The sequence below is a fragment of the Dipodomys spectabilis genome, unplaced genomic scaffold (assembly GCF_019054845.1).
Source record: "Dipodomys spectabilis isolate Male_0828 unplaced genomic scaffold, ASM1905484v1 ptg000175l, whole genome shotgun sequence".
In the NCBI taxonomy this organism is placed as follows: Eukaryota; Metazoa; Chordata; class Mammalia; order Rodentia; family Heteromyidae; genus Dipodomys; species Dipodomys spectabilis.
In genome coordinates this window covers 12098027-12123855 of record NW_024870852.1, presented here as the reverse complement: position 1 = coordinate 12123855, position 25829 = coordinate 12098027, and the positions used below count along the sequence as shown (strand labels likewise).

At 42.0% G+C, this 25829-nt stretch overlaps 1 protein-coding gene across 7 annotated transcripts in view; it reads left to right on the top strand.

The window, feature by feature from the left end:
* The window catches only part of Ncoa6 (nuclear receptor coactivator 6), a 97337-nt gene that overhangs the window by 69734 nt on the left and 1774 nt on the right, over positions 1-25829 (top strand). For 6 of the 7 annotated variants that reach the window (XM_042694745.1, XM_042694750.1, XM_042694749.1 and 3 more), the window contains 3 exons: positions 4425-4493; positions 8164-8200; positions 14919-15067. In XM_042694745.1, the coding sequence (XP_042550679.1) occupies positions 4425-4493; positions 8164-8200; positions 14919-15067 (255 nt within the window). The remainder of the gene's footprint in view (positions 1-4424; positions 4494-8163; positions 8201-14918; positions 15068-25829) is intronic. The other variant, XM_042694748.1, reaches the window with a different exon arrangement.

Genomic DNA, 25829 nt, shown 5'->3' with positions numbered 1-25829 from the left:
CTGGGAGGAACTCCTTTATTGTCCCAGACCTGTCTTATTGATGCAATTAAAATACTTGGAGGGCCAGGTGCCAATTTCTCACACCCATAATCCTAGCCACTCAGGAGGCTGAGATCTGAGGATTGCAATTCAAAGCCAGCCCAGGCAGGAAAATCTATGAGACTCATATCTCCAATAAACCACTAGAAAACTAGAAGTTGTACTATGGCTCAAGTATAGAGCACTAGCCTTGAGCTGAAGAGCTGAGGGACAGTGCCCAGGCTCAGAGTTCAAGCCCCATGACCAACAAAAAAATAATAATAAAACACTTTGAGTGATAGGCACTCAAGAGGAGGAGGAGATAGCTGGGCACTGGTAGCTAATACCTATCATCCTAACTACTCAGGAGACTGAGATCTATGGATCACAATTCAAAGCCAGCTCAGGCAGGAAAGTCCTTGAGACTTATCTCCAGTTAACCACCAGAAAACTGGAAGTGGCTCATACTGGTAGAGCACTACTCTTGAATGAAAGAGCTCAGGGACAGAGCATAGGCCCTGGGTTCAAGCCCCATGACTGACCAAAAATAACAATAAAACAACTGAGCAAGAGTGTGTAAGGCTCTGGTTCAGGTTCCAGTCCCGACACCACCACCACTACCACCCAAAAAAAGAGAGAACATACAATTCAGGGGCCGATCAGAGTAAATTTTAGTTTCACTGGTTACCAGTTGCAGTCAGGTAAGTTCCTGGTAGTTGAACCTGTAAAAGGAAGATTATAATTCCTACCTCCCAGAATTTGCACAAGGATTCAGTGAAAGCATTTAACATCAAGTAGCAGGCATACTTCTTCATGCAGAGCTCTGGGAAAGGCTAATTCCTTTCTCTCTCTGTCACTTTACCTCAGATAATTCTGGGAAGGATAAAAGCCTATAGGGAGTTTGCTGCCCTGATGGGAGACAGAGACTCTACCTTCACATGGAAGGAACTCATTTTCCCATTTGATTTCTGTTGATGTAGGTGACCGTAAGAATTGAGAAGAAACTGCTGTGACTTAAATATGGTCTCTGATACTAAACATTTCCATTCAAGAACGTTTCCTCCAATACAAAAAAAATAGTGAAGTGACAAAAAATGATCTATTGTTTGGATAGGGGATGTGAACTAGCAATTAGAAAAAATTCTCTGTAGTTAAGGCCAACTTGTTCATAGTTATTGTCTCTATTGTTTTTCAAGGGACTTCTTTGCTTTTACCTTGAAAAATTTGAGAAAACACTATGAATTTAAAACTAGAAGCTAGACATAATTTTAAGCTTTATCACATAAGCATCCAAAATAAATTCTTGATACAAATGTGTTGACTGCCTTTAAGTGAAGAGAGAAATTTACAAAATTCTACAGGAGATTAAAACCTAGTGTTGTAGAGTTTACTAAGGATTTTAGAATGAAGTATCAAGATGACAGGATGCACCTTTGAGTGTGACATGTCTGTACCTTTAATTCTTGCTGTATAATCCAGGGAGGTTCTGTTTTAGAACATTTAGTTATTCCATTCCCTGAGGACTAAATTCTTTCTGTCCTTCAAAGACTACTTCTGAAGTTTATCCCTTTAGCCTTCCATTAGATTTCTCAATCTAGAATTGGTATCTTTTGACTTGGACCCCCGGGGCACTTCATAGTTTTTGCATTTCTTTCATGTCATGTTACTTATACCACATGTGCTCATCTCTTTCTTTCTTTCTTTCTTTCTTTCTTTCTTTCTTTCTTTCTTTCTTTCTTTCTTTCTTTCTTTCTTTCTTTCTTTCTTTCTTTCTTTCTTTCTTTCTTTCTTTCTTTCGTTCTTTCTTTCTTTCTTTCTTTTTTGTGAGAGACTAGGACTTGAACTCAGTGCCTGATGCCTTGCTCATTGGCTTGCACTTTGCCAACTAAACCATACCTTCAGCCCCACATATGTTTATCTTTAATATTAAGCTGAGGCTGGGCACTGGTAGCTCACACTTGTGATCCTAGCTACTCAGGAGGCTGAGATCTCAGAATTATGGTTCAAAACCTGCTCAGGCAGCAAAGTCCATGAGACTCTTACCTCTAATTAACCACCAAAAATCCAGAAGTGGTGCTGCGGCTCAAAGTTGTAGAGTGACAGCCTTGAGTGAAAGTTCAGAGACAATGCATAGGCCCTGAGTTTAAACTCCATGACCAACCGCCCCCCCCCCCAAAAAAAATAATTAAGTTTAGTTTCTGATATGCAAGAAGGATGTAATATGTTTTCTAAGGGTACATAGTTCAGAGTCTTGCTTTGTAACTGTCAAGGTAAATAGTAACAGATTTGTTTATTCATTGTTGAACATCTGTTTTCTGCCCATCACTCTTGCTAGATACTATAGAAAAAGTACAAGATTAGATGCTTTTTGGTTCTGATGTAGTTTTAAGAGGGGTAAATTTATTTATTTATTTATTTATTGTCGGTCATGGGCTTTATTTATTTATTTATTTATTTATTGTCAGTCATGGGCCTGAACTCTAGGCCTGGGCCCTGTCCCTGAGCTCTTCAGTTCAAAGCTAGCACTCTACCATTTGAGCCACAGCGCCACTTCTGGCTTTTTTCTGCTTATGTGGTGCTGAGGAATCAAACCCAAGGCCTCATGCATGCAAGGCAAGCACTCTACCACTGAGCCACCTTCCCAGGCCCGTAAAAACAGATTTTGAAAATGCTCAAGTTAATACTATAAGCATTCCTCTTAAAATGGCTTGGGTTTCATGTTTTGGAGTTCATTGGTTGGTTGGGAGGTTTTGGTGGGGGGGCAAATCAGTCTTGGGGCTTGAACTTAGGGCATGGGTGCTGTCCCTGAGCTTTTGTGCTCAAGACTAGCACTCTAACTCCAGCTTTTTGGTTGTTGATTGGAGATGAAAATCTCATAGGCTTCCTGCCTGGGTTGATTTCAAACTGAGATCCTCAGAGCTCAGTCTCCTGAGTGTCTAGGATTAGACATGAGCAACTACTGCCCAGCTTGTTTTGAAGTTTATTGTTTTGTTTTTTGTTTTTGTTTTTTTTTTTTGGGGGGGGGGTCCGGAACTCTGGGCCTGGGCACTGTCCCTCAGCTCTTCAGCTCAAGGCTAGCGCTCTACCACTTGAGCCACAGCACCACTTCCAGCTTTTTTCTTTTTGCTTATGTGGTGCTGAGAAGTCGAACCCAGGGTCTCATGCATGCAAGGCAAGCGCTCTACCTCTGAGCCACCTTCCCAGCCCCTTGTTTTGAAGTTTATAAATAGTAGTCAGGTTTGGTGTAATGGCACATGCCAGTAATCAGAGGCAGGTCAGCCTGGCTACATAATGAGACCCAGTCTCAAAAAAAAAAAATAAAAATAAAAGAGAGTAGTGATCATAAATTGAGCCTTAAGCTGGGTGCTGGTAGCTCACACCTGTAATCCTAACTACTCAGGAGGTTGAGATCTGAGGATCATGGTTCAAAGCCAGCCTGGGCAGGAAAGTCCAGGAGATTCTTATCTCCAATAAACCACCAGAAAACTGGAAGTGGCGCTGTGGCTCAAGTGGTAGAGCATTCACCTTGAGCTGAAGAGCTGAGGGACAGCGCCCAGGCCCAGAGTTCAGGTCCCATGACCAAAAAAAAAAAAAAAAAAAAAAATTGACCCTTAAGAAGTAAAAAAATGAGGTTGCTGTTGTCATAGTCTTTTCCTTCCCTTCTATTTACATAAATAAAAAGTAGTCTTGGCTACTATGTGAGATTAGTTGATTTTTAAAGCGATTTTAAAATGTAATTTCAAGGTTGGCTACAATTACTGCCCCCCTTCCCTTTTTGGTGCCAGTCCTAGAGCTTGAACTCAAGGACTGGGTAGAGCTTTTTTGCTGGTGCTCTTCCACTTTCAGCCACAGCTCTACTTTCAGAGATGAGTCCCGTGGGCTTTTCTGCCTAGACTGGCTTTCAACCACAGTCCTAAAATCTCAGCCTCCTAAGTAGCTAGGATTACATGAGTGAGCCATCAGCACTCAGCTTTAATTACTACCTTTTTAAGTGATAGAGCACCTGCCTAGCAATTGTGAGACTCTGAGTTCAAACTCCAGTACCTACAAAGAGAAACAAAAACAGCAACAATAATAATACAGTATTGCAGCAATTAAAAAGTTCTTGAGGGCTGGGAAGGTGGCTCAGTGGTAGAGCGCTTGCCTTGCATGCCTGAGGCCCTGGGTTTGATTCCTCAGCACCACATAAGCAAAAAGAAAAAAGCCGGAAGTGGTGCTGTGACTTAAGTGGTAGAGTGCTAGCCGTGAGCTGAAGAGCTGAGGGACAGCGCTCAGGCCCAGAGTTCAGGCCCCACAACCAGACACACACACACACACACAAAGTTCTTAATTTAGTTAATGCTTTCTGTGTTATTCAGGAAAGGAGTAAAAGGCCTGTAATATTTTGTATTTTTTTCTTGCTTTAGTCCCTTCACAGAATTTAATCCCAAAGGAAACTCCAGCCACAGTACTGCAGGGGTCTGTTGCCAGACCAGGTAAGGCAGACTTTGGAACAACTTCTTGAGGTGGGGTGGGTTACAAGTGAAGGGACTTGCTGTCCTCATCAACATCACATGTTCTCATACATGTTCACATCCAGTAAGTATATGGAATGGTCTCACCTATTTGCTTCCATAGACTTCAGTTGAGTGGCAGAATTTATGATTATTCTTTTTCACGTTTGTAGTGTGAATCACAGAACTCAAGAAAGGCATCTCTATACCCATAGTGTCTATCTGCCATCCACCATGAATGGTTTCAGCTGCAGTTTGGCCTGATCTGTTTCCCTGATACCCATAGCTGGTAGCTAACTAGTTGGCATAAAGTGACTTCCTAAGGTAGCAAAAAGATAGTGGTTGTAATGACAGGAGTAGATGCATTTTCTAAGAATCTGCTGCTACAAAGCAGCCATTCCTCCAGGGAGGCAGAACCATTTCAGTTGTCTCTAGAGATATTCAGGTTTTCCCCATGACTGAGATACCATAAATAGGAGGAGGAGTCCATGTTAATCTGACAGATAACTGCTATGGGACACTGAGTCAGCTCTAAACACATGATAACAGTGCTTTTTCTGCTTTCACGGATTAGACTGTTAGTGCAAAGGAATAGCATAGATATGTTACAGTTTAATTTTGCCTGGTTCTTTGTCATTAAGGTCATTGAAGAGTACCAGAAAAGGTATAACTGGTTTCCACAAGCAAGTTAAACTATCATTGAAGATATGCACTTGACAAAATTAGTAAGAAAAATTAAAATAAGCATGTTTAATTTCATGAGGGATGTTATAACAATTGTTTTAAAACCTGCTTAGGGTACTATACCCTATGTGATGGATAGAACTTTTTTTTATTGCATACTTTGGGAAGAATCAGGCCTTTGGGGGGAAAAAATGGAATGAGCAGAAAACACTTCAAGCACCCAGAGTCTTTCCTTGCTACCGACTGCCTCCATGAGAACTGATCTTTGGAGAGTGTTAGATTGGAGCTAATTATTCAGAAAAGGCATCTCTTAATAAAACTCTCTATACTAATAAAATGACCAACTAGAAAGGGAATTACATTTCCTGTACCAACTCTTTTTTTTTTTTTTTTTTGGTTGGTTACGGGTCTTGAACTCTGGGTCTGGGCGCTGTCCCTCAGCTCTTCAGCTCAAAGCTAGCTCTCTACCACTTGAGCCACAGCAGCACTTCCAGTTTTCTGGTGGTTAATTGGAGATAAGAGTCTCACAGACTTTCTTTCCCTGACTAGCTTTGAACCATGATCCTTAGATCTCAGCCTCCTGAGTAGCTAGGATTATAATTTTCTCATCTGTTATCATCTTACTGTTATCACTGTATCATCCTTACTTTGATCATTTTTTCCTTCTCAGAGTAGTTGCCTGAAGAATCCCGTTCCGTTTTTTTTTTTTTTTTAGTACTGGGAATCGAACACAGGACGTTGCACTTGCTAGGCAAGCGCTTTGCCACTGAGCTACATCCCAGCCCATCCGGTTCCTTTTTTAAATTTAGCTTAAATGAATCTTAACATGCCCTCAAGCTCCTCCACTTATATGAATTATCAATAATAGTGTTAGATTCTAAAAATGATCAATTTTTTCTTCATTTCAAAAGAACAACTAATTAAGGTTAGCACCTCTTTTGACTTGAGCTATTTTCTTTTTTTTTTTTTTTTTTGCTGGTCGTGGGGCCTGAACTCTGGGCCTGGGCGCTGTCCCCCAGCTCTTCAGCTCAAGATTAGCGCTCTACCACTTGAGCCACAGTGCCACTTCCGGCTTTTTCTGCTTACATGGTGCTGAGGAATCGAACCCAAGGCCTCATGCATGCAAGGCAAGCATTCTACCGCTGAGCCACCTTCCTAGCCCTTGAGCTATTTTTTATTATTATTACCTAAATTTGTATGTAATAGCTGAGTTAGCAAGGTAATACAGGCACAAGGAGTTGACATCTTTTTCTCCTAGAGGGTTTTCCAGGTTTCGTGAGCTCAATATGGGGAGCTAAGCAGCACAAGAAGCAAAGATTCCCTTCCACCAGCATCTTGAGGGTAATCAAGCCTCCTGATGTAGAAAGTATATAAACATGGTCATTGTAGCAAAAATAATAGCTAACTAACAGAATGAGTTATGACTGCCATGTATTATACTAAATTTTTGTGTTCATTTCATTTAATCTTTTTTTGTGTGTATCTGGTACTAGGATTTGAACTCAGTGCCTTGTACTTACTAGGCAGGTGATCTACCACTTGAGCCACACTACCAATCCCTGACTTAATCTCTTTAGCTTTGAAATGGGTAAATGGTTACCTATATATTTCATATGGGATGTTGAACGCTTAAAGGTTAAGTAATTGTCCAAAAGCACATGGCTGTTAAGAAATGATTTTAAACCAGGCACCATGACTTAAACTGATTTAACTGCCTCTGTGTACTTAAGTAGGGAAGCTTAGATATTTACACCAAATGTGAGGTACTGAATACCTTAAATGAGGGAACAACTTCAGGGTTTAGGGAGGTCAGAGCAGAAGAGATCCTCACTACCTGATGTATTAGAAAAATGATGAAAGTTACCCGAAGGCATATAATAGAGTATATATATTTTTTCCAGTCCTGGGGCTTGAACTCAGTCAGGGCCTGGGCCCTGTCCCTGAGCTTCTTCTGCTCCAGACTAGCATTCTATCATTTGAGCCACAGTGCCACTTCTGGCTTTTTCTGTTTATGTGGTACTGAGGAATCAAACCCAGGGCTTCATGCATGCTAGGCAAGCACTCTACCACTAAGCCACATTCCCAGCCCCAAGGACAGATGTTTTAACACTGGTGCTGTAGAGAAGTACATATTGATGCAAAACTCTGCTAGACAAATTACTGAGAATGTCTTTACTTGGAGGGGAGGGGAGGTGGGACATTGCTGAGAGATTGAAGGTAAAGGGAACATCATAATGTCTGTGGGAAGAATCTCAAAACAAGGCACATGGTTCTCTAAAACTCAGTGCAGTTGTTGAGAGGAAAATGCATCCTTAATAGATGTTTAATATATGTTTCAAGATTGTTGCCTTTAAGCTAGTTCATGCCAGTAGTAACTAGCTTCTCCAGGTGGCTAAAAGACATAAGGATCCTGATTTGAAGCAGCCCACACAGGAATTAACCACCAAAAATGCCAGAAATGAATCTATACCTGAAGTGGTAGAGTGCCAGGTGTGAGTGAAAAAGCTAAGTAACTGCACTGACTCTGAGTTCAAGCACCAGTATCAGCACAAAAAAGAAAAAAAACAGATTGCTGGGTTTTTAAAAAAAAATACAGAAGGGTAGAGATATTTTCAGAATGAAAACAATCTCTCTACATGAAAGGAAGAGGCTTATTTTACTAACCTAGTGGTAGCTGGATGAAATATAAACCAGCAGTATGAATTTAGTCTTGTTGATCCAAATGGGATCATTTCACAGTGTGAAATAGGAATAAAAATAGACCAAATAAATATGTCCCCAACAAACCAAGTTGGGTCAATGCCAATTTTATCTCCATACCATCTAGGGTGAAAATCCTGCTGGGCATACAGACCTATTAGACTAAATAAGGTATTCAGGATTTTTGTAGTCATCCATTTTTTCCCTATGGGTATATACACCAGCAGCTTCCACATCTCATTTTGTCCTTTGCATTTTTTTTTTACAGAACTTGAGGCAAATGTGGCCATAGCTTCTGGACAAAGGTAAGATGATCATTTCACTTAACCATGGTGTATGCCTCTTTGAGGGGCATCAGTTTTCTTTTTTTTTTTTTTTTGCCAGTCCTGGGGCTTGATGGGGATTTAAAATGGGGATTATGAGAATTTGGGGGCAATTAAATGTACATCTCTGATTTGACTCCTGGTCATCTTAGTCCAAATTCATTGCTATTCTTACAGTAACACTCTGCCTCTCTGTTTTTATTTGAATTGATCTGATGTTGGAATTTATTTGTTTCTCAAATAAATATCAAATATTTGTTTAGAGAAAGGAGCTACTAAAAATAAAAATACATTATAGGTATCTGTTTCCAGAGCTGTATGAGCATTGACAGTATAAACATGTAGCTTTGTTTTGTCAGGAAAAAAAAAAAAAGAGGCCCTTTACTAGGATTCTTTCTTCCTCAGAATCTTTGATCATTGTCTGGGATCTCAGCCAGAAAAGCATCCTTACAGCCCCTAAAAGGAGGTGCTAATCCCCTTGACTTGTAATTCTTCTGTTGCTCTGGTCTGGCCTCTCTTTGACTTGCTTGGCTGGGTATGGGGTAGCTGTTTCACATAAAGCATTAAACTGCTCATGTAGTGAATAGTGTGGCTCAATTCTATAATTCCATATTGCTGTTAGCAAAGGATCTTCTAGCTGGAATGAACAGTGGCTTCATATTCAAACCATAATTTATGTTTGTAAGGAGCTCAAAATTCAGTGGAAGGTTAGAGGCATTAAAATAGAACAGTCTGTACAGTCTGATAGGTGTTCTAGAATACCATATATGCACTGAAACTCAAAAGTCGGAAGATATAACTCCATTGGGCAGTGAAGCCTGGGATACTTCCCAGAAAGGGAAATCTTTGATCACTTTTGTTTTCTTGCATTATTATTTCTTTTGTCCTGTTTTGCTTATGATATTGGAGATTGAACCAAGGGACTTGAGTATGTTGGGCAAGTACTCTACCACTTGACCTACATTAATCAGCTTTTTTTTCTGATGACTTTAATATACAAGTTTTGAACCATGAAACAATAAAAAGGTTTATCAAAGCAAAGTTCATTGAAGTTTATCAAAGAAATATATTCTCCTACATTTCAGCAATATTTACTGAATATATTTTAGTTTATCCCCTTCCAGAGTTCTTCCTAGACTAAGATGCATACAGAAAGAGACACTGTGGTAAATGTGACATTCTTTTCCATGTGGTAACATGCATATATGGCTATATATTATGATGAAAATTAGATCATACTATTCATAATGTTAATAACTTTTTCTCACCTAATACTGGATCATGAACAGTTTATATTATAAAACAATTTTCCAAGCCAGGCACTGGTGGATCACACCTATACTCCTAGCTACTCAGGAGGCTGTGGTCTTGTGGATCAAAGTTCACAGCCAGCCTGGCCAGGAAAGTCTGTGAGACTCATTTTAACCAGGAAAAAAAGAAGGCAAGCAAAAAAAGCCAGAACTAGAGGCTTAAGTAATAGTGAGAAAAGAGATAGGAGAAAAAAAAGCTGAGAAAGTAACAGGCCCTGAGTTAAAACTCCCAGTACTGGCACATACAAAAAAAATTTTTAATAAAGTTTCTTCTACAACATTACATTTTATGACTGAATATGGATATTTCATAACTTACTTATGATTGGCTTTTTTTCTTTTTGTTTTTTATGCTGGTGCTGGGGCTTGAACTCAGGACCTAAACACTGTACTTGAGCTTTTGTGCTCAAGGCTAGTACTCTACCACTTGAGCCACAGTTCTACTTTGGGCTTTTTGCTAGTTAATTGGAGATAAAAAGCCTACGGACTTTCCTTTGAACCACGATCCTCATATCTCAGCCTTCTCGGTAACTAGGATTATAAGCATGAACTCGTAGTACTGGCTTTTTTTCTTTTTCTTCTTCTTTTTTCTCTTTTTGGTAGTACTGGAGTTTTAACTTGGCATCTTAAGCTGCCATTTGAGCCACACTTCCAGCCCTGTAATCTGTTGCTCTTAGGCATTTTCATGTCTTTTTTTTTTTTTTTTTGCTGGTCATGAGGCTTGAACTCAGCCTGTGTGCTGTCCATGAGCCTCTTTGTACTCAAGGTTAGCACTCTACCACTTGAGCCACAGTGCCACCTCTGGCTTTTTATTTCCCTGGGTAGTTTATTGGAGAAGAGAGTCTCAGAACTTTTCTGCCTAGGCTGGCTTCAAACCATGATCCTCAGATCTCAGCCTCCTGAGTAACTAGGATTATAGGCATGAGCCACCGGTGCTGGGCTCATGTCTTCTTTTTTTTTTTTTTTTTTCCTGTTGGTCCTGGGGCTTGAACTCTGGGCCTGGGTGCTGTCCCTCAGCTCTTCAATTCAAAGCTGGTGCTCTACCACTTAAACCACAGTGCCACTTCAGTTTTCTGATGGTTAATTGGAGATAAGAATCTCATGGAGGGCTGGGAAGGTGGCTCAGTGGTAGAGCACTTGGTTGCATGCTCGAGGCCCTGGGTTCGATTCCTCAGCACCACATAAGAAAAAAGCCGGAAGTGGCGCTGTGGCTCAAGTGGTAGAGCACTAGCCTTGAGCTGAAGAGCTGAGGGACAGCGCCCAGGCCCAGAGTTCAAGAGTTCAGGCCCCAGGACCAGACCCCCCCTTCCCCCCCAAAAAAAGAATCTCACCGAGATTCTCAGATCTCAGCCTCCTGAGTAGCTAGGATTACAGGCATGAGCCGGTATGAGCTCCTGGCATGTCTTCTGTTTTCACTAATGTAGACAAAGCATTATGAAATTCCTGTGGATGATTAGAACTCTATAAAAAGATAGATTTATTTGTTTAGAAATGGAATTTTTCCCAAAGCAAAGGATTACACTGTAGTTTCTTAACCTTACTCACCTTTTTTATTTATTTATTTATTTTTGGCTGCGGGGTTTGAACTCTGGGCCTGGCACTGTTCCTGAGCTCTTGTGCTCAAGGCTAGTGCTTTAACACTGAGCCATAGCTCTACTTTTTCTGGTGCTTGATTGGAGATAAGAGTCTCAAGGACTTTCCTGCCTGGGTTGGCTTTGAACCATGATCCTCAGATCTCCGCCCCCTAAGTAGCTAGGATATAGGCATGAGTTATTGGGGCCCAGCCTCACTAAGCTTTATTAACTCTTAATCAGATTCTTTGTTGTGAGGGGCTGTCTCATTCATTATAGGATGTTTAGCAGCATACCTGACCTCTACTCAAAAGATGCCAGTTTAAAAAAGAAGAGAGAGAGATAGGCTGGGAAGGTGGCTCAGTGGTAGAGTGCTTACCTCATATGCATGAGGCCCTGGGTTCAATTGCTCAGCACCACATAAACAGAAAAGGCTGGAAGTGGTGCTGTGGCTCAAGTGGTAGAGCACTAGCCTTGCGCTGAAGAGCTGAAGGATAGTTGAAGCCCCATGAGCAACCAAAAAAAAAAAAAAAAAAAGATAACTGGGCGCTGGTGGCTCACGCCTGTAATCCTAGCTACTCAGGAGGCTGAGATCTGAGGATCGCGGTTCAAAGCCAGCCTGGGCAGGAGAGACTATGAGACTCCTATCTCCAATAAACCACCAGAAAACTGGAAGTGGCGCTGTAGCTCAAGTGGTAGAGCACTCGCCTTGAGCTGAAGAGCTGAGGGACAGTGCCCAGGCCCAGAGTTCAAGCCCCACGACCAACAACAACAAAAAAAAAGATAACAGTAACAGCTGATATAGTGCCATACCTATAATCCTAGCTACTTTGGTGGCTAGGATTGGAAGAATCACAGTTTGAGGCCAGCCCAGGCAAAAAGTTCATGAGACCCTCATCTCTACCAGTAAAAAGCTGGATATGATAATGCACTTCTGTCTTCCCAGCTATGCGGCAATCATAAATAGAAAAATAGAAGGATAAGATCCTTCTTTGGTGGTCCAGAACCACATGAGCACAAAACCAGAAACTACTAGAAAAATAAAAACTAGAGGGCTTTGGTGGAAGAGGGTATCTTAAGTGATAGAGCACCTGGCTAGCAGGCAAGAGGTCTTGACTTCAAGCCTCAGTACCATTAAAAAGAAGAAGTCTCAGGGCTAGGAAGGTGGCTCATTGGTAGAGTGCTTGCCTTGCATGCATGAGGCCCTGGGTTCGATTCCTCAGCACCACATAAGCAGAAAAATCTGGAAGTGGTGCTGTGGCTCAAGTAGTAGAGCACTATCCTTGAGCTGAAAAGCTGAGAGATAGTGCCCAGGCCCAGAGTTCAGGCCCATGACCACAAAAAAAAAAAGAAAAGAAAAGAAAAGAAAGAAAAAAAAAGTCTACCAGGCTCACGCCTGTAATCCTAGCTACTCAGGAGGCTGAAATCTGAGGATCACAGTTCAGAGACAGCCAAAGCAGGAAAATCTGTGAGACTCTTATCTCCAATAAACCACCATCAAACCAGAAGTGGCACTGTGGCTCAAGTGGTGGAACGCTAGCCTTGAGCTAAAGAGCTGAGGAACAGCGCCCAGGCCCAGAGTTCAACCCCACAACTGACCAAAAAATAAAAAATAATAAAAATGTCAACAACACCCCTCCAAATCATGACAGTCAAAAATATCTCCAGGACTGGGGAAGGACTGGGGATATAGCTCCCATTTAGAGCACTTCCCTAGGAAGATCTCAGTCTGAAGCTAGACCTGGACAAAAACACAAAACTCTACTTAAAAAAGAAAGAAAGAAAAAAAGGCTGGAAGTGAGGCTTATGTAATAGAGTGCCTGCCCTGCCTAGTAAGTAGTAGGCCCTGAGCTCAAAGCCAACATGGGCAGAGAAGTACTAAAGAATTTATCTTCAGCTGGTGGCTCACACCTGTAATCCTAACTACTCAGGAGGCTGAGATCCGAGGATCTCAGTTCAAAGCCCGCCCAGGCAGGAAAACCTGTGAAACTCTTACCTCCAATAAACCACTAGTTGCAGTGTGGCTCAAGCAGTATAGAGCACTAGCCTTGAGCTAAAGAGCGCAGGGACAGCGCCTAAGCCTAGCGTTCAAGCCCCATGATAGACAAAAAAAAAAAAATCTATCTCCAGTTTACCAGGAAAAGCTGGGCTGGAGGCATGGCTCAAGTGCCAGACCAGCCCATGAGCAAGCTGAACAAACATAAGACCCCTGAGTTTAAGCCTCAGTACCAGCAGAAGAGAAAGAAAAGAGAGGGGGAGGGAAGGGAGAAGGGAAGAATGAAAAGGAAAAGAGAGGGAGGGAAGGAGAAAGGGATCACTGAATATTAAAAATATATTCCCATAAAATGACTAATTGTCCTAGGCTCATAGTAAATGATAACATATATTCATAATTCTAGATACTATTTTGAATTAGTAGCAATCTTCACACTTTTTTTTGCTGGTTTTTGGAGCTTGAATTCAGGACCTGGGCACTGTCCTTGAGCCTCTCTATGTTCAAGGCTAGCATGCCACCACTTGAGCCACAGTGCCACTTCTGGTTTTTTCTGGTTATGTGGTACTGAGGAATAGAACCCAGGGTTTTATGTATACTAGGCAAGCACTCTACTGCTAAGCCACGTTCCCAGCCCTTCACGCCTTTTTTTTTTTTTTTTTTTTTTTTGTGGGTTGTGGGGCTTGAACGCTAGGCCTGAGTGCTGTCCTTCAGCTCTTCAGATCAAGGTGAGCACTCTATGGCTTGAGCTACAGCGCCATTTCCAGTTTTCTTGTGGTTTATTGGAGATAAGAGTCTCATGGACTTTCCTGCCCAGGCTGGCTTTGAACTGTGATCCTCAGATCTCAGCCTCCTGAGTAGCTAGGATTACAGGCGTGAGCCACAAGTGCCTGGCCCTTCACACATCTTAAATAGCTTTTTCATTATTCTTTTTAAAAATTAGAACATCCAATTTTTAGGAAATTCAAGGCCTGGGCACGGTCCCTGAGCTTTTGTGCTCAAGGATAGTTCTCTCCCACTTTAAGCCACAGCACCACCTATGGTTTTCTAGAGATTAATTGGAGATAAGAGTCTCATAGACTTTTCTGCCCTGCTGGCTTTGAACCTGGATCCTCAGATCTCAGTCTCCTGAGTAGCTAGGATAATAAGTATGAACCACCGGCACCCAGCTTTTTTTTAATTTTTTGAAAGGAAAATGATTACCTCAGGAAAATCAGTGGCAATTTTTTGGGGGGGGGGGGGTCAGTGACAATTTTTTAATGGAAATTGTTAACTTCTTTATGTTTCTGTTTTCCAGTAAACTCTTCAGCATTATGCTTTATTTAGAATTTAGATTAAAAGTGTGAGCCACCAGTGCCTGGCTTTAATCTCCTACTTTATTAATGAAATTCTATCTAAAAAGCACTTTTTTACAGAAAAAAAAAAGGGTGAAAAAGTAGAGCAGGTAGAGTTCACTAGACACTAATGAAAGTGAACTATAGGGGCTGGGAAGGTGGTTCAGTGGTAGAGTGCTTGCCTTGCATGCCAGAGGCCCTGGGTTCGATTCCTCAGCACCACATAAGCAAAAAAAAAAAAAAAAAAAATGAAAAAAGAAAAAGAAAGTGAACTATAGAACTTGTGGGTGGAGACGGGAGGGACAGGGAGAAAGTGAGTGAAGGGAAGTCAGTGTACAAAAGGAAATGTACTTATTACCTGACTCATGTAATTATAATTCCTCCCTCCGTATATCACCTTTGAAATAAAGTAAATTTTAAAATATAAATAAGTACTTTTTTATGTGATTTGACTCCCTTGGCTCCTTAGAAACTTTGTTTCCTTTTTTTCAGCAGTGAGCCAAAAGAGATAGTTGAAAAATCTAAAACCCCAAGCCGAAGAAACTCCCGAACAGAAGAGCCAACTGTGGCTTCTGAAAGTGTGGAAAATGGACATCGTAAACGATCCTCTCGACCTGCTTCAGCCTCCAGCTCTTCTAAAGGTTAGCAGTGGGATGTGGCTACTATTTGCAGGTCAAATGGAGGAATAGGGTTTTCATCATAGCAACAGCAGAGCACTTTGTTCTTCATGTTTGCTCTATTCCTTAAACTTGGCTGGTTTCTTGATTTTTTGCTATTTATTGGGTTTTTCATTTATTTGTCAGTTCATTTAACTATATGCTTTCTTTGTTCAGAAGGGCAATGAACACTGCTGAAAAGAACATAGTAACAATAGCAGCTTGATCAGTCTGAGTTCATGATCACCTACTTCACATAGATCCTGATATAGCTCAGCTATCTTTTCCTGTGAAAAGGATTTTTTCCTAACCTCTATTCTTTTTTTTTCCTGTTTTTGAGAGGATGGGGTCTTGTTATATTATTCATAATGGCCTTAAATTTGTGATCCTCCTGCCTCAGCCTCCCATGTGTTAGGATTACAGATGTTCACCATCATACTTAGTGTCTGTACTCTATTTTATTCACTTATTTTTGTGTGTATGTACCTGTCCAGGAGCTTGAAATTAGGGCTTGGGCTCTGCCCCTGAGCTCAAGCTCTACCATTTGAGCTATAGCTTCACTTCCAGTTTGGGGGTGGTTAATTGAAGGTAAGTCCTGTAGTCTTTCTTGCCCAATCCAGCTTCAAACTGTAATATCAGATCTCAGCCACTTCAACTGAACCAACCAGCTCCCTGTACTCTTTTTTTTTTTTTTTTGCAAGTCTGAGGACTTGAACTCAGGATCTGGGCACTGTCCCTGAGCATCTTTGTGTGCAAGGCTAGTGCTCTACCATGTGTGCCACAGAGCCACTTCCAGCTTTATTGGCGATAAGAGTGGACTTTTCTCCCTGGGCTGGCTTCAAACTTGGATCCTTAGATCTCAGCCTCCTGAGTAGCTGGATTTCAGGCGTGAGCCACCGGTGCCCACCTGACTTCCATGTACTCTTTTTAAACTTTTAACTCCTACTTTTTCCACTCGCCTTTGATAAAGGCACTGACATATTCACAGAGAAAATAGAACTCTCTCTATTTCTTACTACCAAGACTTAAAAGTTATTAATAGCCTTCTTTGTTGCTACTTTGAGCTGCCCCTCCTCAAGTCTAAGGCTAATGCCTCCACTTGTGTCTCTATTCCTATTTTTCCTGACTTTAAGAAACATTAAAGGGGCTAGGAAGGTGGCTTAGTGGTAGAGTGCTTGCCTCGCATGCATGAGGCCCTGGGTTCAATTCCTCAGCACCACATAAACAGAAAAAGCCAGAAGTGGGCCTTGTGGCTCAAGTGGTAGAGCACTAGCCTCGAGCTGAAGAGCTGAGGGACAGCGCCCAGGCCCAAGTTTAAGTTCCACAACTGACAAAAAAAAAAAGAAAGAAACATTAAAGCCAACACTGGTGGCTCATGCCTATAATCCTAGCTACTCAGGAGGCTCAGATCTGAGGATCATGATCCAAAGCCAGCTCTTGGTAGAAAAGTCCCCATGAGACTCTTTATCTCTAATCAACCACTAAAAAAACAGAAATGGAGCTATGGCTCAAAGTGCTAACCTTGAGCAAAATAGCTCAGGTATAGCACCCAGGCTCTGAGTTCAAGCCCTACAATAACCAAAAAAAGAAAAAGAAACTTAAATTACCAGATTTTTTCTTCTCTCTGACTGTCTCCTTTTTTGAGTTAACTCTTCTCTTGGCTTCTGTGACCATGAACTATTAGTCATTTTCTGCTATCTCTGACTGTTCATTTTCTATAGATGTTGATGTTTCTCAGATTTCAACTGAGTCATCACCATTACCACTTGCCCCTAACTGATCTCACTCATGCCCTCCTCCCCCTTCTCTAGTTATAGTCTTTCACATATGATTTAGAAAGGTAGATTTCTAGAAATTTTAGACAACTGTATGCCCAAACCTGACAGGATCTCAAATTCAGTGTGTCTGAAACAAGCCTTGTTATCTTTTCCCTCCAATGTCAGGTCCTCTATCAATGTACTACCATCTATCCAGACAAGTCCACCCTGACACTTTTCTCTTTTATCTTCACATCAAATCCAACCCCCAAAAGCTGCTGATTTTATTTCAGGTGGCCCAGACCCACCTACTTTTTCTAGTATTGCTGTTCTCCCCATTTAAAACCCATCAGTGATTTTTCCATTTAATTAGGATTAAAGTCTAACAGCCTCAACACAGCCTACAAAGGTCCTGGGTAATCTGACCTCTGTCATGCCCTCCCACTCCCCCACCCTGAGTCATCTTACCTCCCTCAGCAACTTAGACATGCTGTCCTCATCTCTAGGCCTATTTGCATATGTGGAGCTATTACAGGGAGCACTTTTCCCCCTCCCAACCTTCTTCTCTTCCTTAACTTCCCACCCTTCCTTCTTAGTTCAATAATTACTGCTATGAGGGATCATAGCAGCCATAAGCTGACACAGTTATTAACATACATGCCTATTTGTGCAATAGGTAATTAATACTTAGACCATATTTAGGAAGAAGATTATGCCTAGGTTTGTTCACTGCTGAGTTCCAGGTGCTTAGTATACTGTCTAATACAGAAAGTTATTGAATCAGTAATTATTAAATGAACACCCATCAGATACTTTTTTTTTTGGCGGGGGATGGGGTGGGGGGATTAGTCATGGGACTTGAATTCTAGGCCTGGACGCTGTCCCTCAGCTCTTCAGCTCAAGGCAACACTCTACCACTTGAGCCACAGTGTGCCACTTCTGGTTTCTGGTGGTTAATTGGAGATAAGAGTCTCACGGACTTTCCTGCCTGGACTGGCTTTGAACTGCGACCCTCAGAACTCAGCCTCCTGAGTAGCTAGGACTACAAGTGTGAGCCACCAGTGCCCGGCCCATAAGATACTTTTTAAGAACTTACTAGATATTAGGTCCCAAAGAGTGAAAAGACAGAAGTTCTGTCTTCACCACATTGAAAGATTAGCCCCAATCATAAGCGGACTGGGCATTTACAGGTTTATTCCACATGTAGTCTCAGCATTCTGGAAGGTGGAAGTAGAGGAATCACAAGTTCTAGACCAGCCTGGACTACATAGCAAGAATCTGTCTTGAGGGGCTGGGAAGGTGGCTCAGTGGTAGAGCACTTGCTTGCATGCCTGAGGCCCTGGGTTCAATTCCTCAGCACCACATAAGCAAAAAGAAAAAAGCCGGAAGTGGCACTGTGGCTCAAGTGGTAGAGCGCTAGCCTTGAGCTGAAGAGCTGAGGGACAGCGCCCAGGTCCAGAGTTCAGGCCCCACGACTGGACCCAAAAAAAAAAAAAGAATCTGCCTTGGAAAGGAAAGGGGAAGATAGGGGAGAGAGGAAAAGGAAATGAATACAGTGTGTTGTTGAATATGGCAAAATTACATGGTGCTGTAAGAGCATATAGGGAGTGTCCCTCTGCTCAGGGAAGGCATTTTGGAAATAGGGTCAATTAAGCTGAATCCTGAAGGATGAGAAAGAGTTAGCCAGGCTATGAGTATCAGCATATTCTAGGCAAAAGGTATATAGCATGTGCAAAGGCCCAGAGCTGAGAAGGTATCCTATTTCATCCTCTCAGATTATGCACTGGGCTTGAGTAGTTCCATTTGGGGAAGAGCTAAGATCCTGGCCGAGTTCCTGATACCAGCAGGACTAGGGAGAAACAGTGAGTTACTATTAGGATGGCAGATTCTGTGAGTATACCAACACTATTGACACTGATCTGAGGGTTCAGCTGTTGTTGGCAGGTCATGTTTCTGGGTAGGAGGAATGTCATATGCCTCATAAGCCTCCCAAGAGTAAGCTACAATCTGCAGGTCAAATACAGAGGGTAAAAAGCATTGTTGGAAGTAGTGCTTCTTACTTCAACCTGCTAGAGAGTGAGAAGAAAACTGATGATGGGGAATAAGAGGTTTATTTTATTTACTGGTACACTATATACATTACAAGCATGGTCCACTTAGTTATCTTACTCCTGGCTATAGAAATGAAGCCACCAATTTTTTTCTTCTCTGAGAATCATCTCCTAAGCAGGAAGGAACTTGTTTGAAAAGAAGCATACTGGTCTGGGAAGGTGGCTCAGTGGTAAAGCGCTTGCCTTACATGCATGAGGCCCTGGGTTCGATTCCTCAGCACCACATAAGCAAAAAGAAAAAAGCCAGAAGTGGCGCTGTGGCTCAAGTGGTAGAACACTAGCCTTGAGCTGAAGAGCTGAGGGACAGTGCCCAGGCCCAGAGGTCAGGCCCCACGACGGGACCCAAAAAAAAAAAAAAAAGAAGAAAGAAAAGAAGCATACTTAGTGGTATATTAAAGTGTTAAACAACTCGGCATTGGTGGCCCACGACTGTAGTCTTAGCTATTCAGAAGGCTGAGATTTGAAGATCTAGCTTGAAGCCAGCCCATGGAAAAAACCTTGAAACTCTTATCTCCAATTAACTAGCAAAAAGTCAAAAGTGGAGAGCACCAGCCTTGAGTGAAAAAGCTAAGCAAGAGCACAAGACTTGAATACAAGCTGCAGTACCTGGACAGACAGACAGACAGACAGACAGACACACACACACACACACACACACACACACACACACACACACACACACACACACACACACACACACACACACACGTATACATACATACAAGCATGAAAGCGAAGGACATGAATGCCTATGGGAAAATCTACTTACCCTCTGTTCTTGTAGCCCCTTACTTTCCCAAAGACTCAAGGTCTTTGAGGCTATAGAATATGGTACATAATTATCTTATGTGGGGCTTGAACTCAGGGCCTATGTGCTGTCCTTGAGCTCTTTTGCTCAAGGCTACTGTACTACTTTGAGCCACAGTGCCACTTGCAGTTTTTGTTGTGTTTGTTTGTTTGTTTGTTTTTTGCCAATCCGGGGGCTTGAACTCATGGCCTGGGCACTGTCTCTAAGCTTCTTTTGCTCAAGGCTAGCACTCTACCACTTGAGCCACAGTGCTATTCTGGCTTTTTCTGTTTATGTGGTGCAGAGGAATCAAACCCAGGGCTTCATGCATGCTAGGCAAGCACTCTACCATTAAGCCACATTCCTTGCCCTAAGGACAGATGTTTTAACACTAGTGCTGTAGAGAAGTACATATTAATCCAAAACTCTGTTTGGGATGATTAATTGGAGATGAGTCTCATGGGAACTTTTCTGCCCAGGCTGGCTTCAAACCACAATCCTCAAATCTCAGCCTCCTAGCCTCCTAAGTAGCTAAGATTATAGGTATGTCACTGGCATCCAGCTTTTTTTTTTTTTTTTTTTGGGTCCAGTCATGGGGCCTGAACTCTGGGCCTTGGCACTGTCCCTCAGCTCTTCAGCTCAAGGCTAGCGCTCTACCACTTGAGCCACAGCACCACTTCCGGCTTTTTTCTTTTTGCTTATGTGGTGCTGAGGAATCGAACCCAGGGCCTCGAGCGTGCAAGGCAAGCACTCTACCACTGAGCCACCTTCCCAGCCCCCTTTTTTTTTTTTCTATACTAGCACTCTACTACACAGCTCCACTTCTGGCCTCTTGGTGGTTATTGGGAGATAGGGGTTTCACAGGCTTTCTTGCCAAGGCTGGCTTTGAACCGTGATCCTCAGATCTCAGCTTCCTGAGTAGCTAGGATTACAGGCATGAGCCCAGAGCCTCATGGTGGTATTATTTGCTGTGCACCAGGGACCATCATGACTTTGTGAGCTTATATGGAGTGGTGGTAAGGGGCTCTGTATGTCTGGCCAGCCCTACAAGTGGAAAGTTATTTGCAAATCCCCACATCAGTTTCATACCTTTAGGCTATTATTCTCTAACTGTCCAAGGATAAGTTACCTTTCATGTCAGAAATCAATACTGTAACTGTTTGGGATTTTAAGTGTTAAAACTCTTGTATTTGGGCTAGGAAGGTGGCTCAGTGGTAGAGTGCTTGCCTTGTATGCATGAGGCCCTAGCTACTCAGGAGGCTGAGATCTGAGGATCGCACTTCAAAACCAGCCTGGCTGGAAAGTCTGTGAGACACTTATCTCTTATTAACCACCTCCAAAACTGGAAGTGGTACCATGGCTCAAAGTGGTAGAATACTTATCTTGAATGAAAATGCTCAGGGACAGCACCCAGGCACTGAGTTAAAGGCCTATGGCACATACCCCCCCCCCCAAAAAAAAAAAAAAAATTAAGGCCAGCCTGGGCTATACAGCAAGACCCTCCTGGGAGGAGGTAGAGCTGACTTCTAATATAATATACTATCTAATGCTGGGTACCTGAAACATGGAAGTGTGTTCCTGAAGAATCTATGCTTTTTACAGTTTGAAGAGGGGAAGATATTGTCCTTTTTGCACTTTAGTAAACAAAAAATCAGAAACATTGTGTGTTTTTTATAAAAATCTTGTAAGCTGAGAAATACCATGAGTACTTTATAACAAGAAGAGTTAGTCTTTTGTATTAGGGGAATCAGTGACATTAATCACCGTGAGAGTGGTTTGCTTATATCATCTGGCAACAACCTATTATACTGCCAGATTGGAGCAGGTGCAATAGATGATTTCTGGGCAGAGCCAAAGAGGCCCACATGGTTGGTTGGTCACTCTGATCCATTTTTAATTTTGGTGGATTTGGTCTCTATTTTTCATTACAATCAGAAAAAATCACTACCACAAATCAGTAAAGTTCTTTTTTTTTAACATTTTATAAATTTTTATTGTAAAGCTATTGTACAGGGGGGTTACAGTTACATAAGTAAGGTAATGAGTACATTTCCTATCAAGCATTGTTACCCCTCCTTTGTTTTTCCCTACCATCACTACCCTCTCCCCCCTCCCCAACTCCTCCCTCTGCACCCACCCCTTCTCCCCTGAAGTTGTAAAGTTCATTTTAAACATAGTATTTTATACATCTCATTGTTACAATGGGTCAATCTGTATCCTTATTTCAGCATTTTGTTATTTCTCTTCCCCTCCCTAAATTAGAAAAATGTATATACAAGAAGCAGAGCACAGGAATCAAATACAGTGAAAGCAGGGGTTATACCATGGGGGAAGAACATACAAAAACAAAAATATCATGTATTACATTAAAAACAACAGTGACAAAGATAAAACCTCATGTGTCCCTATCTTGGGGTTCATTTTGTTCCTTTTTAAAATTGCACTTGAGCTGGGAAGGTGGCTCAGTGGTAGAGCACTTGCCTTGCATGCCTGAGGCCCTGGGTTCGATTCCTCAGCAACACATAAGCAAAAAAGAAAAAAGCTGGAAGTGGCGTTGTGGCTCAAGTGGTAGAGCGCTAGCCTTGAGCTGAAGAGAAGAGTTCAGGCCCCACGATCGGACCAAAAATAAATAAATAAATAAATAAAATTGCACTTGACTGGGTATATTTTCACAAATGTGCAAATGAGAAGTCCTGCCTTCTGAAATTAATGCACCATTAACATAGAAATGATCTTTCTTTTTTTGTTTTGTTTTGTGCTAGTCCTGGGGTTTGAACTCAGGGCCTGGACACTGTCCCTGAGCTCTACCACTTGAGCCACAGCCCTACCTCAGACTTTCTGGTGGTTAATTGCAGATAAGAATCACACAAACTTAAATGCCCATCCTGGCTTCAAACCAAGATACTCAGATCTCAGCTTCCTGAGTAGCTAGGATTACAAGTGTGAGCCACTAGCACCCAGGTTCAAAATCAATTTTTACAAACATTTTAAATGATAATATAAAAGTACTTCCTTTATCATCACCCCCTGGGTATCCAAAAGGTGATTTCCTTTTTTGGCAGTTCTAGCACAAGTCAGTTGTTTATTGCAGGTGGCCCTATTCACTGATTCATCCTCAAAGGCAACATGCCAGTTCATTGAGTGCTTTAAAGCAGTGACAGATGGGAACATGCAAAGGAGGAAGGGGAGCCTGACATTGCTTAGTTCTCCACTCTCCACTTGATTCTTTATCTCATAACAAGGGAGAAGCTTCCAAATTTGATCTAATTGATAGATTTTTTTAAAGGGTGAACAGAGTCAAGACAAAACCTCATATATTTTTAGTGCAAATAACAAGTTTGCTACAGTAAACAGTAAGCTTTCATATATAGATATAAAGAATTAATTATGTCAGTAATCCTAGCTACTCAGGAGGCTGAGATCTGAGAATCACAGTTTGAAGCCAGTCTAGGCAGGAAAGTCCTTGAAACTCTTATCTCCAATTAACTACCAAAAAACCAGAAGTGGCACACTGTGGCTCAAGTGGTAGAGTGCTCACCTTGAGCTGAAGAGTTCAGGGACAGTGCCCAGGCCCAGAGTGCAAGCCCCACGACTGACAACAAAAAAAAGAAAGGAAAGAAAGGAGGATTGATTATGGGAAGTTGTGTAAAACTTAGTTCATTTACATGAACTAAAGAAGACCATTTCAACATCCTGTCAAATTTAATTCTTGTGATTAGTAAAAGATTGATAAACAAAAAGATTTTATGTATTTTTAAATTTTTATTATAATTATAAAACTGCATAATTACATTTTATATATGAAACAAACAAGCTGTGAAATGGCACAATCAATATGACCTCCCAATAAGAAGACAATTTTAAAATTTTTTCACTTACAGGACCTTAAAAACATTTCATAGGTCTCTTCTTAGAATTTATCTCACTTCTTGGTAATTACCGTAGTTAGCAGCAGTAAAAGTTTTGCTTTTTACATCTCCTCTCTCTTTCTCTTTCTCTGTTGGTGGTGGTGGTAGTGATGGTGGTTGTGGATCTTGAATTTGGGTTTGGGCACTGTCCCTGAGCTCTTTTGTTAACGCTCTACCACTTTGAGCCACAACACCATTTCCATTTTTCTGGTGGTTACTTGTAGATGAGTCTCACGGACTTTTCCTGCCTGGGCTAGCTTTGAACCATGATCTTCAGATCTCAGCCTCCTGAGTAGCTAGGATTACAGGCATGAGCTACCAACACCCAGCTTTTTTTCTCTTTCTTGTCCTCCTGCTTCCCACCTTATCTGGGATTGCAGGTGCAAAAGACCACACCCAACTTGCTTTTTGTTTTTATACTGGTACTGGGCCTTGAACTCAGGGCTCCATGTTCTTGCTTGGCTTTTTCTCTTGTTGCTGGAGCTCTACCACTTGAGCCATGCTTCCACATCAGGCTTTGTGGTGGTTAATTGAAGATGAGTCTCATGGGCTTTTTGCCCAAGCTTGCTTTGAACCACAATCATTAGATCTCAGACTCCTGAGTACCTAGAGTTACAGGTATGAGCCACCAGTGCCCCACCCAGCTTTTTTTTTTTTTTTTTTGCCAGTCCTGGGACTTGAACTCAAGGCTGGGGCACTGTCTCTAAGCTTCTTTTGCTCAAGGCTAGCATTCTACCACTTGAGCACAACTTCTGGCTCTTTCTATGTATGTGGTACTAAGGAATCAAATCCAGGGCTTCATGCATGCTAGGCAAGCACGCTGCCACATTCCCAGCCCAACCGAGTTTATTTTGAAATAGTCTCACTAGCGTTGCCCAAGCTGGCTTGAAACTGTGAGCCTCTCATCTCTGCCTCCCATTTAGCTGGGATTACATATAGATACGTGCCATTGTGCCTAGCAAATTATCTCTCATATTAATGTGCTAGGAGGTTTTTCTTACCTTGATGAGAAGTATTTAAAACACTATTTTTATATTAAGATGAAAATACCTATTATGGAGCAGCATGTAAAGTAATAGTGACTTTTTAAAATCAATATAAATAATGAGCAGAGTATGGTGGTACACACCTGTATCACTCAGGAGGTAGAAACAAGAGGATCATGAGTTGAAGGCTAGTCAAGGCAAATTTAATAAGACTCCATCTCATAAAAAAGGGGCTGAAAGCTAGGCACTGGTGGCTCACACCTGTAATCCTAGCTACTCAGGAGTCTGAGATCTCAGGATCTCGGTTGAAAGCCAGCCCAGGCAGGAAAGTCCGTGAAACTTTTTTTTTTGGTCGGTCTTGGGGCCTGAACTCTCGGCCTGGGTGCTATCCCTCAGCTCTTCAGCTCAAGGCTAGCTCTCTACCACTTGAGCCACGGCACCTACTTCAGGCTTTTTCTGCTTTTGTGGTGCTGAGGAGTCGAACCCAGGGCCTCATGCATGCAAGGTGAGCACTCTCCCACTGAGCCACCTTCCCAGCCCCGTGAAACTCTTATCTCCAATAAACCACCAGAAAACCAGAAGTGGCACTGTAGCTCAAATGGTAGAACACTAGCCTTGAGCTGAAGAGCTGAGGGACAGCGCTCAGGCCCAGAGTTCAAGCCCCATGATTGACAAAAGAAAAAAAGGAGGGGGCACTGAGGGAGTAGCTCAGAAAATAGAGCACTTGCCTAGCATGCTTGGTCCTGAGTTCAATCCCTAAAAATAAAACTTCTTTAAATGTCTAGATTTATCCTAGCTACTAGAAGGCTAAGATCTGAGGATTGAGGTTTAAAGCCAGTCCAGGCAGGAAAATCTGATAATCTTTTTTTCTTTTTTCTGTCCGTCGTGGGACTTGAACTCTGGGCCTGGACCCTGTCCCTGAGCTATTCAGCGCAAGGCTAGCACTCTACCACTTGAGCCACAGTGCCACTTCCAGTTTTCTGGTGGTTAACAGCCTTTCCTGCCCAGGCTGGCTTTGAAACTCAATCCTCAGATCTCAGCCTCCTTAGTAGCTAGGATTACAGGCTGTGATAATTTTATCTCCATTTAACCATCAAAAAAGCCAGTAGAGCTGTGAGTCATATAATAGAGTCCTGAGCACAAGTGTGTAGGTCCTGCGTTCAAGCCCAAGGACTGGCACAAAAATAATAAAGCCGGG